This window comes from Lolium rigidum, chromosome 1 (genome assembly GCF_022539505.1).
Source record: "Lolium rigidum isolate FL_2022 chromosome 1, APGP_CSIRO_Lrig_0.1, whole genome shotgun sequence".
In the NCBI taxonomy this organism is placed as follows: Eukaryota; Viridiplantae; Streptophyta; class Magnoliopsida; order Poales; family Poaceae; genus Lolium; species Lolium rigidum.
In genome coordinates, this window is record NC_061508.1 from 181,584,648 (window position 1) to 181,596,770 (window position 12,123).

At 50.0% G+C, this 12,123-nt stretch overlaps 1 protein-coding gene across 1 annotated transcript; it reads left to right on the forward strand.

The window, feature by feature from the left end:
- Positions 1-274: 274 nt before the first annotated feature.
- On the forward strand, positions 275-1,561 carry LOC124653532 (cinnamoyl-CoA reductase 1-like). Its single transcript, XM_047192584.1, has 4 exons — positions 275-428; positions 515-672; positions 762-950; positions 1,016-1,561. The coding sequence occupies exons 1-4, from the start codon at positions 275-277 to the stop codon at positions 1,559-1,561; spliced, it is 1,047 nt and encodes a 348-aa protein (XP_047048540.1).
- The last annotated feature ends 10,562 nt before the right edge of the window (positions 1,562-12,123 follow it).

The window sequence follows — 12,123 nt, forward strand, 5'->3', positions numbered from 1 at the left end:
GATGGGAACTGTAGTGCCACCACCACGCTCTGAACAACAGATAAGTAGATGACTCAACTCTGGGACACGCATACATAATTTGCGGTTGATCCAGATAAGAAGATGACTCAACTCTGGAAAACGCGTCATCCCGGCTATATATACCGGCCAAAAAGCCCCTTCTTCTCTTCAGTACACAGCTTGTTCTGCAACTTGAAACTTGAAAGTCATACAAACTCGTAGTAGCCTCCTAGCTGATATACAAACTCGCTGCAAGCCTGCAAACAACTGAGACATGGGTGTTGATCATGTCAACAAGGCAAACTGCATTGCCAGTGGCCGCGGACGCACAGTTTGCGTGACTAGCGCCAGTGGCTTCATCGCGTCATGGCTGGTGAAGCTCCTCCTGGAGAAGGGCTACACCATCCACGGCACGGTCCGGAACCCTGGTAAGTGGAGAGCGTCATGGCTCGTGAAGCTCCTCCTGGATTTTGCACATTCCTGATGTACAACTTTGTGTTGTATGTAATTTCAGATGATGTCGCCAAGAATGCGCACCTGAGAGCCCTTGAAGGTGCGGCGGAACGGCTGACCCTCTTCCGGGTGGACCTGCTCGACAAGGAGAGTATCGCCGCGGCATTCCGCGGATGCGAGGGCGTCTTCCACACCGCCTGCCCCATCACCGATGACCCGGTACATTACTTACTTCTCCAGCCATTGTTGCCCGCACTAGATGGCTATCAAATGTACGGCGATTGACAAAGTTTCTTGTACGCATGCAGGAGCAAATGATCGAGCCGGCGGTGACCGGGACAAGGAATGTGATCAATGCTGCGGCGGACGCGGGCGGCATCCGGCGTGTGGTGATGACATCGTCGATCGGCGCCGTGTATATGGATCCTAGCCGCAGCCTCGACGAGGAGGCCGACGAGACATGCTGGAGCGACCTCGAGTTCTGCAAGAACACCAAGGTTAGCATAAGCTACTCTCCACTTTGTTGGAAGCACTATCTCGACGACGACGTGCATCTCACAAGTGGATATACAATTGCAATGGATGCAGAACGTACTGCTACGCCAAGACGGTTGCGGAGCAGGCAGCGTGGGAGCTCGCCAAGCAGAGAAACCTCGACCTCGTCGTGGTGAACCCGTCTCTGGTGTTGGGCCCTCTTCTGCAGGCGTCGGTGAACGCCAGCACCTGGCATATCGTCAAGTACCTAGACGGCTCCGTGCAGACGTACGCTAACGCGGCTCAGGCGTACGCACACGTCCGAGACGTCGCTGACGCGCACGCGCGTGTATATGAGGCGCCCGCCGCGAGTGGCCGGTACCTCTGTGCCGGCCGCACGCTGCACCGCGCCGAGGTGTGTCGCATACTCGCCAAGTTCTTTCCAGAGTACCCCGTTCCCACAATATGCAAGGATGAAACAGGCGAGATGAAGAAGGGATGCCGGTTCAGCAGCCGTAGGATCAGGGAGCTCGGCGTCGGCTTCACGACCGCGAGCCAGTGTCTCTACGAAACTGTCACAAGCCTCCAAGACAAGGGCCTACTACCCTGTTGCGACGCCGATATGTCTCCATGACCACTTTAGTTAATCGCATTTACCTGAGTGCCCGTTTGAAGATTATAGTCTTGTTGTACTAGGCCATGCATGACTCGTGCTTTGCTATGCCCGTCTATTTTTCGATTTTTATAAGTAAAACAATGTAAAAATATAAGATCATGTTGCTTCGATTATTGTCAGTTTCCTGTGACACAGTTCATATTTAGTAAATCTAATCTAATACTCTCATATTGTAGTTAAATTAATACAGGAAATGTACAAATGATGCATGAAACTTTTAAGTTGTTTCCTAAAAACAGTTCAGTGACAATTGGATCAATTTTAGCATTGTCGCTAGTTTAATGCATCATCAAGAATATTTCTTTTGTTCAGGGAGGTTCATTCCACAGGGATGAAACATCAGTTGTCAGCTAATTATCTGTTATATCTAACTAGATACCTCCCACTATCAATTTTTCTAGTTCCTAGAAAGTTATAGACAATAATCCTAGCGCTTATGATTAGACATAAAAAATATTGTTTAATAGAGAAGTTTTACTACTAAGAGCATCTGTAACAGAGCCCGTAAACACGAGAACTAAAAACCCCGAGTTCAGTTCACCGAACTCGTATTTACGGGTCGGAAAATCGATGGCGCAAAACAGAGCCAGTAAACCAAACTGTAACTGTTATCACCGGATTTTGGCCAAATCAGGAGATGGGCCGTAATTGAGATGGGCTTGAAGAATATACACGTGGAGCGTCTCTGAAGCGGCCTTGCACGAGAGTTTGGGCTAGTTTGCCCGTGTATTTGTATACTATGGTAGATTTAGTTAGAATTAAAAGATAGAGTTTAGCCCGTACACGGTTAGGTTTATTCCCGAATTAGAAAGTCTACGGACTATAAATATGTATCTAGGGTTATTGAGAAAGGAGGACAATCACGTTCACAACAAACACAATCTAGGCGCATCGCCACCCCTTGTTTCGAGGGTTTCTTCCGGGTAAGCATCATGCTGCCTAGATCGCATCTTGCGATCTAGGCAGTATAAGTTTATTCGTTATCTGGTATTGCTCGTACTGAAGCCTTGTTGATGGCGAGCAATATCGTTTATCTTAGATGTTTTGGGGCTTGCATCGATGCTTTTCTTATGCATATTTGCTTAGCTATGCCGTCCCTCGATATCTAGCTGTCCTTACACCTATCTTAGGTGTAAGGGCAGCACCTTGCTTGTTCTTTACTTAGTAGATCCGATCTGTTATAGTTGCTCCTTGTTCTTCAAGGATTAGTTTGATATCCGTATGGTTAGGCCCTACACTGGGGTTGGACGATCCGGTAGTGCGTATGGTGTGGTTTATTTGTTCCTAAGAAGGGATGTTCCGGGAATTGACTTAACGTTGGTTTTTAGGCCTCTTTTAGGAGTAGTTTTCCATCATCTTTCGCATCTGCTAGGCTCAACTACGCGTAGGATGTTCCGGTTATGCGGTGAAAAACCTAAACTATCGTAGGTTGGTTTAGCTTTGTTTTGATCAAGCAGGATCCCCATGTCATCGTAAATCCAACGTGAACCATGGGGCAATCGGCTCTTCGAGCCGATCCACAGGGCAACCTGAGAGCCGATCGGGCTCGTATTTAATGTTTACGTGTCTACCAAGCAGGAGACTAATCGAAGCAATCCAACACCTCCCTGACCAGGTATAGGTCAGGTGGCACGCCCTTGCAACCGCCAGGACGTGTGCCGGAGCATTGCGGGACGACGTCGAGGGACCAGGGCCCACCCAGCAGTCTTGGTAGCCTCCCGGCTCTTCGTGTTTGCTCGCCGCTGCCCGCCGGTGGGTTTTGGCAGGCAACACATTCTGGCACGCCCGGTGGGACACTTTCTGCAACAACCACGTCAACATCTGCAGCCAAGATGTCGGACGGACCGATCAAGTACGAAGATCTGCCTGAAGAGCACAAGAAGAAGTATGATGAGCTCAAGGCCGCCTTCGAAGCCGATCTCATCGGCTCCTTCGAGAAAACTCGTTCACATGGCATTAGGTTCAAAGGATTCACACCTGAAGGCGTGCTCGAGGGACTAGATCTGTCTCTCCCTTCGGAGGAACGCACCAGAGCCCTGCGCCAGGAAGTTAACTATATGGTGGTTCATTCTCTACATCGTCATTCAGAGAGCCTGGTGAACGCCTTCGAGCGTGTTGCGCTTCGCGTGGTTTAGGAGATCATGAAGCATCAGTATTCTCCGTCAGGACCTGCCCTGGGGACTCACCAGGGGGAAATACCGCTCCACACCAAGTCGCAACTACCGTTCACGTTTGCAGCTCCACAACAACAAGGTTCACCGGCATACGTCGTCTACAAGGTTGGAGGTGATCCTGGCGATTACCAATTCCTGTATGAGCCGCCCAAGGAGATCCCACATGGGTACGTGTGCACATACGTGCCGGACTGCAACAACTGGGCGCACACGAACCAGATTGCAGCAGGAGGGATTGCTGGAGTAGGAGGGAGTTCTGGAGCAGATGCTGAGAAACAGGCGTGGCTAGCTAAATATGCCACCGGAACGAGTTATGAAAGCTCAGCTCCTGCAGCTCATACCGTGGATCAAATCAGTGCGATCTTGAGAGACCAGTTCGGTATCCTGCCAAAGAAGAGAACAATCGGCTATTCCAAGCCGTATCCCAACGAGTATGACCTGATCCCACTGCCGCCCAAGTATCGGCTCCCTGACTTCACAAAGTTCAGTGGAGCAGAAGGGTCTAGCTCAATTGAGCACGTGAGCCGATATTTGGCACAGTTGGGCATGGTTTCAGCATCAGACCAGCTGCGCGTAAGGTTCTTTGCGCAATCTCTCACGGGTCCAGCCTTTGGATGGTACACCTCGTTGCCACCAGATTCAGTTCGGACATGGAAGCAGCTGGAAGAGCAGTTTCACATACAATATCACTCAGAAGCTACCAAAGCTGGCATTGCCGATCTGACGCAGGTGCGGCAGAGGCGGGGAGAAACGGTGTCTGAGTACATTCAACGTTTCAGAACTGTCAAGAACCGATGTTATTCGGTTCGTTTATCTGAGAAAGAAGCAGTCGAGCTGGCAGTGGCAGGCCTCGCAGTGCCACTCAAGGATCTGACTTTCCAAGTAGAGTACAATTCACTGGCGCATATGGTCCAGAAACTGACATCGTATGAGCAGCGCCATCCAGAATTGTACCAGGACATGTTCAAGCGCCCGATAGGCCTGGTCGAGGCAGAAGAAGTTGACGACTCTGCAGAAGATCAGGAAGTTGCTGTGGCTGAATGGGCTCGGGGGGCAGTACCCGTGTCCTGCAAATGGGTGAAGCAACCAGGGCCTGCAAAAGGGTTTGACTTTGATTTAAGCAAAACTGAGCAGATTTTTGATTTGTTGCTGAAGGAAAAACAGCTGAAGTTACCCGAAGGACATAAAATCCCTACGGCGCAAGAGTTGAACGGGAGACCGTACTGCAAATGGCATCACACGTTCACCCACACCACCAACGACTGCAAAGTATCGCGCGGATAGATTCAAATGGCAATAGAATCAGGCCGATTAATCTTCGGACAATTCGCCATGAAAGTGGACACGCAACCGTTTCCTGGCGTCAACATGGTGGAGCTCAACCATGCCACGAAGCGTCAGCCAGGTTTCTCGTTCGATGTCAACATGGCAGGGCTTGTGAACCGCCATGGCAAGGATAAAGCAGAAAGCAGTCACTCCCATGGCAAGGATAAAGAGGAGGCCGATCCACTCGACCGGCCCCAATATGATGACAGACGATACCTGACCGAAGAAGAAGTGAGAAGCGTGCGGTATCAACGACCACTCTCCGCGCATCTCCTTAACAAATATGAGCATCCGTATGACCGACGTCGGCGATATGACATGGATGATGAGAGATATCGTCGGTCTGATGCAGACCACAGGAAGTATCGTCGATATGATAGTGACGACGAAGGATATGAGCGTCACGCAAAGGGGAGGTCAAGAGAGCAGGAAGACGTGGACAGACACTGGGATGGTCCTTTCTTTAAGCACTGCTGGGACTCAGGAATGAGCCGATTGCCTACGATCGACAACTGCCCAGAATGTAGACAGCAGAGGAAGGGAACAAATGAAGTTTCAGTGTTCAAGCGTCTAGGGCCCCTCCCACCTCAGAGCAGACGTGCTGAGTCATCTCGAGATGAAGATTTCGAGGAGTCAGAAGATGAAGAAGAAGACAGATACCACCGTCCAAGGTGGTGCCCTGATGGACTCAGCCATTCCCAGAAGCGTAGGGTGCAGCGGCTACGAAACTTGGAAGAAGCCGAGGCGCGATGCACCTGTACACGTTGAGGAAAGCACGGCCCGATCTGGCCGTAAAAATTCAGCAAACATTGAAGACGGAGACGCGCCCGCCAAAGAAAGTGTGGCGCCCCAAGCAGACAAAAGCCGATGCAGAGGCATCGGCTGATACAAACATGGTGTTCATACTGCCGACGGAGTTTTGTACTCCAAGGATCGAAGAAGTGCCAGTAGCACAGTTTGACTGCGGTCCACGGCCCGTTATCTTTGAGAAGCCACGAGAGAGGAACTACAGGCATTTGAAAGCTCTATACTTGAAAGGTTACATCAATGGGCAGCCTGTCAGCAAGATGTTAGTTGACACGGGAGCAGCAGTCAACATAATGCCGTATTCCATGCTACGACGTTTGGGACGCTCTAACGAAGATCTGATCAAGACCAACATCACATTAAGTGATTTCAACGGCCAAGCGTCAGAAGCACAAGGTGTTCTGAATGTAGATTTAATCGTGGGCCGAAAAACCATCCCTACCTCGTTCTTCATCGTCGACAGTAAAAGCACTTACGCTGTACTGCTAGGAAGGGATTGGATTCACGCGAACTGTTGCATTCCATCTACAATGCACCAATGCATCATACAGTGGGATGGAGATGAAGTAGAGGTCGTTCATGCAGATGACTCGATCGAGATCTCACTAGCTGGCATGAACACTTGGGATGCAGACGACCAAGAGCCGCTCTCTGGAATCAGTTTGGACGGCTGTGAGCGCATCGAAGCTTCAAAAAACGGGGTGAGGCTGGTCTTATCCACTGGCCTGACAGAGTAGCACGACCAGAGTCAGTAGACGAACGTGGCAAGGCTGATCCCTGCGATCGGCCCCAAAAAAATAAAAAGCAATGAGCTCACCTCAAGCATGTCACGTAGTCATAGTAGGATGACTAAAGAGCCGATATCTTCAATTACTTGAAAAAATCGGCTCGTGGGGCACTTAAACGGATAAAGTACGAGGCTACGAAGTGTGTGCCCAGTGGTTGTCAATGGCCAGCAGCTCAAGAAATATTTCTCAAGTATGGGGGATGATGGACATTGAAATATGGGGGCCGATGCATAAATCAATCGGCCGTAGAAAAAAAAATATAAAAAGATATTTAAGTACAGCCGATGCACAGACATCGACTCTAGAATAAAAAGCCGATGCGCAGCTATCGACTCAAGAGGTACAAACTGTTACAAGCAGCTCGATTGAGCAGTTATCAGGTTACATGGAGAAGCTCTACTGAAGGTATGCCTCAAGGGCATGGAGGGTGTTAGCACGAACGCGATCCACCTCGGCGATTTCGGCCTCATCATCTTCGTCTTGGCCTGCCACCAGTTGTTGGTTCAGGGCACGTATTTCAGCCAGATCAGTCTTCAGTTCGGCTTTGAGGCCTTCTGCTTCCTCGTGGGAGTGGGCAATAAGAGCTTCCTTATCTTGGATGAGCTGTTTTGTTACCCGGACCCGCTCTTCAAGGTCCTCTAACTCCTTTCGCAAGGTCTCAAGTTCAGCAGTGTTGGCAGAGGTGTCAGTTTTGGCGTCCAAAGCTGCCTTTTTCTCATTAAGCCGCCGACATTTGTCTGCAATATCGGCTTTCAACGGAAGCTGGGAGTGGCGTAGGCTGATTCTCTGACGAGCCAATTCCACCCTCGACCTGTAGGCAGACAGAGTCACCTGCAACATCACCGGGAGATGAGGCTGGATGTCTTCAAGAATGCTCTTCACTTCTCCGGGGTCTTCAACCAATGTCTCAATTGAGGAGGAGAGCAGGGCTTTGAGATGCTGGAGTTGATCACGTGTAGCGCTGGGCCCTGATTCTGCACTGGCTTTAGACATAGCTGGCTCGATAGATTCAGGGTCGAATGTTAGCAGGTTTGAAAGGTCATAGCCCTGGCAAACAACAACAACGTCAGTATACAGCAAAAAGAGAAAGGCAGACCTAAGGAAAAGGAGTGTACCTCCCCTAAGACCAGAGGAATAGCCGGTGAAGAGGTGATCGGCTCTTGTGTTTCTGCTGTGGGCTTGGCCAAGGTGGCAGCCTTGTCAGCCACACTGTCAGGAGGTGCTAGGTCCAGGGTAGCGGATGATATCAATACTTCCTCGACTTCCCTACTGCTGGTGTCATCAGCCTGCAGAGGAAGAGGTTAGCTGATAAGAACAGCAACAGGTTAGCATGAAATATGAGCCAAGGAAAGTATGGAGGATATTACATTCGAAATCTCCTGGTTTGTTGAAGAAGTTTGCGGTTCCTTGCGAGCTCTCTTGATGCATCGGCTCTTTGTGCGTAATCCACCCTGTCCTGCTTTGATGGGAGCTGGGGAAGCGGTGGGTTCAGGAGCTGACCTTTTCTTGGAAGCCGACGGTGGCGAGTCTGGCTGGCTCTGCGTGGTGGTTTTCCCAGAGTTGCTCGAGCTCGAGTCCCCTCGACCGGACTGTGTCCCCGCGCTGGAGTTTTCTTCAGTGGAGGTCTGTGAAAGAAATACAAGCATGTTGCAGAAGCCTAGAAGAAAAGACGGAACCAGCCAAGGCAGGAATCAGCTTACGTGCAAATTTTCTTCGGCTGGGACAGGGTTTTGGCGCTTCAAGGTCTTCCTGGCAGCTACTGTCCTCACTGCTGTTCTCGCCTTAGCTAAGGCTCAGGGGGCAGCTGGCCTAGAAGATCCTCTGCTCTTGGAAGCCGATTTTGGTGAAATCTGCTGGCTCTGCATCACGACCTTTTTCAAGGGTGGTGAGTTTTTGCAGAAAAGGACCACCGGAGCTGGTGGGAGGAATCTGAAGGGGGAGCCGTCATCATGCACAGGCTCTGGACCATCTTGTTGCTGCAAGAAGGCAGGGCAGGTTTATAAAAAAGAAATCGTGGTGGAATACTTCAAGTTAAATCGTGAATAGTGGTACCTGTTATGCAGGGATATCATATTCAACATCAAGTTGTTTCAGCAATGGTCCTAGAGCTCTCCTGAAGGCAAGAGTCTTCCACATTGTCCACCAGGTCTCGAAACCATCCGTTGATGAGGTGAAAGAGAGGTTGTGAGGGATTGGGATGGCTAGAGCATCAAAGAATGAGTAACCCCTCTGACTCGTGAGGACATCGGGCAGATCAGCTCTGCTCTCTGTTAAGTGGTGGAGGAAGAAATGAGGAGACACCTGCCCAAGACCAAACTGCCGGGCTGCTATGGCCGGCTGATAAGACTCATAACCAGGTTTGATGATCCTGTTTGAGGTGCTCATGCCCACTGGAAGGAAGCAGGGACGGATCATGGTAGAATACAATTGCCGGGTGCTGGTGTCATCGGCAAAGCTGTCTAGCCTGAAGGAGACCGGATTCTCAAAGTGCTCAGATTCCGTGTAAGGGAAGAAGAGAGGGTTATCCAGGCCTAGGAAGAAAATGCTGAACCATTTTGATGCTTCCTTGGGAGTCAGTTCTTGCCTGGAAGGCTGTACAGAGCTTGGCCGTAGCTAGTGCATCGGATTTGCTTTCCATTGACATCTGGAAAGGTGCGAGTGGCCAGAAGTGGGAAGTTGGGAGTGTGGTTCTGGAAGTATAACTGAGCCCATAACTGAATAAACCACCAGGGACCTCCTGTTTTGACTGTCTTTTGAGAAAACAGTTTGACAGACATTAGTTGGAGGTATCGATAGACCTCTCCAAGGAACAGTTTGCCAATGCCCAGTTGTGTGCCTTTGGCAAGTTCATAGGCCAGGGAAAGGTAATTCTTGGTGGGAGCAAGTGAAGGGCCACAGAATATGAAGTGCTCCAGCCAGAAGTTCAGGAAGGCCGTGTGTTCTTTCTCTGTCACAGGGCCTTTGCTTTTCATGTGGCGTCGAAGATAAGCACCCCGGGTTTGTGCACTCTGTTTTGGAAGAAAGTGTGAAAGGGACCTTGGGCAGCATAAAAGCAGAGGGGCTTGGAGATGCAATGTCTAGACCAGTGATCATGGCCACGTCTAGTAGGGTTGGTGTCATGGGGCCATGGCCAAACATGAAGCAATTCAGAGCATCAGACCAAAAGTAGCCGATGGTTTTCAGGGGGTTTTCATGTTTCTCAAGTGGAGACAATGATAAAGCTAAAGCATCGGCTATTCCCGTGGTTTCCCAGGTGGCTTGATGGGTTTTGGATACTCTCTTGTACCATGAAACCCAATCTTCAGGAGGATTAGGCCAGGCTCGTAAGCAGTCGGCCCAAGAAGTTAGATCTAGATTCTGGTTCACGAAGGGAATTCTATTAGCCTCGCATGAAATCAAATGGGCAGGACTTTCAGTAGAACGAGGGCCAAGACAGAGAGAATGTGGAAGAGAAGGATGCGGCAGCAGAATGTCTGAGACCTAAAAATTGATGACGGAATGAGACATTAATTCAGGTGTTTGCTGTTAATTCTAACGCTATGCTCGGATAGTGGGGAGCGGTTGAGGATTACCTTCAGGCCAGAAACCATAGCGTTGGCGTTGGATGATTCCGCCATTGGGGTCGCTGCGGAATTGAATCTGAGCGATTGAGATCTGAGATTTACGTGGCTGGAAGTTGGATCTGTTCGAACGGCGATTTGGGGATCTGAGACTCTTCAGGCAGGGGGTTGTAGGTTACCGTTTGAAATAGGCAACTGATTTGGCCTTACTCACGTTTTATGGTGAAGGCCGATGCGCTGCCATCGGCTCTTTGCGCGTTGACTCGCTTTGACGATCGATAAAATTGGTATGAAGGCAAAATCGACATAGAAACATTTTCTTCATTAATAAAGAGGATTTTTACAGAGAAGAGCCGATTGCTCAAAAGAGGAAGCACAAAAGAGTCGATTACTACTACTAGCCCTACACTACTCCCTAATCTACGGGCCGTTGCTGCCCTCGTCGTCGCCGTCGTAGCTGCCGTCGGCGGGCTCCTCGTCGCTGCTGATGAAGCCGCCGGCAGGGGCTTCATCCTCCTCGTCGTCATCCGACCCAGCGCGGAAGCGCTTGGCCGGTGGGTACCCCGCGGAGGAGGAGTCCTCCTCCGTCTCCTCCGCCTCCTCTTCCTCCTCGTCGGAGGAGAGGTCCGCCTCCCATGAGAAGAGGTCGTCGTCGCTCGCCGCCTCCAGCTCCCCGTCGACGAGGAACCGGAGGTCTTCTTCCCCGTCGGTGAGGGGCTCGTCATCCTCCGACTCGATGGAGGAGTCCCAATCCCTCGCGTCCCAATACTCGGGGGCGAGAGCCTCGTAGATGGCCGCCAGATTAACCGGCTCCGGCTCGCTGGAAGAGGAGGAGTGGAAGGAAAGGCCGGAAGAAGCAGAGGAGGAAGCGGAAGACATGGCTGCAGAGAGGGGTTTTTTGCCGATGGCAAGTACGGAGCAGGGGAATGAAGAGATGAACTGCTCGATGCGGTTAAATAAAAGGGGATATAGTGGAGATTTAATGCTTGAGCAGTTTTCGAGGATGCGGTGCCAAAACTGTCAAACGTGCAGAAGTTGAGAAGACAGGGTATCATGATGGAAAGATACTTAAGCGGTTCTGCTCAGCCACGACATGACCCTACGAAGGAAAAACAGGGTGGTTTTGAAATTATCATTACCAAAATCAGGGGGGCATGTGTTATCACCGGATTTTGGCCAAATTAGGAGATGGGCCGTAATTGAGATGGGCTTGAAGAATATACACGTGGAGCGTCTCTGAAGCGGCCTTGCACGAGAGTTTGGGCTAGTTTGCCTGTGTATTTGTATACTATGGTAGATTTAGTTAGAATTAAAAGATAGAGTTTAGCCCATACACGGTTAGGTTTATTCCCGAATTAGAAAGTCTACGGACTATAAATATGTATCTAGGGTTATTGAGAAAGGAGGACAATCACGTTCACAACAAACACAATCTAGGCGCATCGCCACCCCTTGTTTCGAGGGTTTCTTCCGGGTAAGCATCATGTTGCCTAGATCGCATCTTGCGATCTAGGCAGTATAAGTTTATTCGTTATCCGGTATTGCTCGTATCGAAGCCTTGTTGATGGCGAGCAATATCGTTTATCTTAGATGTTTTGGGGCTTGCATCGATGCTTTTCTTATGCATATTTGCTTAGCTATGCCGTCCCTCGATATCTAGCTGTCCTTACACCTATCTTAGGTGTAAGGGCAGCACCTTGCTTGTTCTTTACTTAGTAGATCCGATCTGTTATAGTTGCTCCTTGTTCTTCAAGGATTAGTTTGATATCCGTATGGTTAGGCCCTACGCTGGGGTTGGACGATCCGGTAGTGCGTAAGGTGTGGTTTATTTGTTCCTAAGAAGGGATGTTCCGGGAATTGACTTA

What these genes read in the sequence shown, in the direction of transcription:
- LOC124653532 (XM_047192584.1), top strand. Translation starts at nt 275, where the DNA reads ATGGGTGTTGATCATGTCAACAAGGCAAACTGCATTGCCAGTGGCCGC. An exon ending in CGGCACGGTCCGGAACCCTG is followed by an intron (nt 429 to 514) that starts GTAAGTGGAGAG and finishes ATGTAATTTCAG; the next exon opens with ATGATGTCGCCAAGAATGCG. An exon ending in AGTTCTGCAAGAACACCAAG is followed by an intron (nt 951 to 1,015) that starts GTTAGCATAAGC and finishes GCATCTCACAAG; the next exon opens with TGGATATACAATTGCAATGG.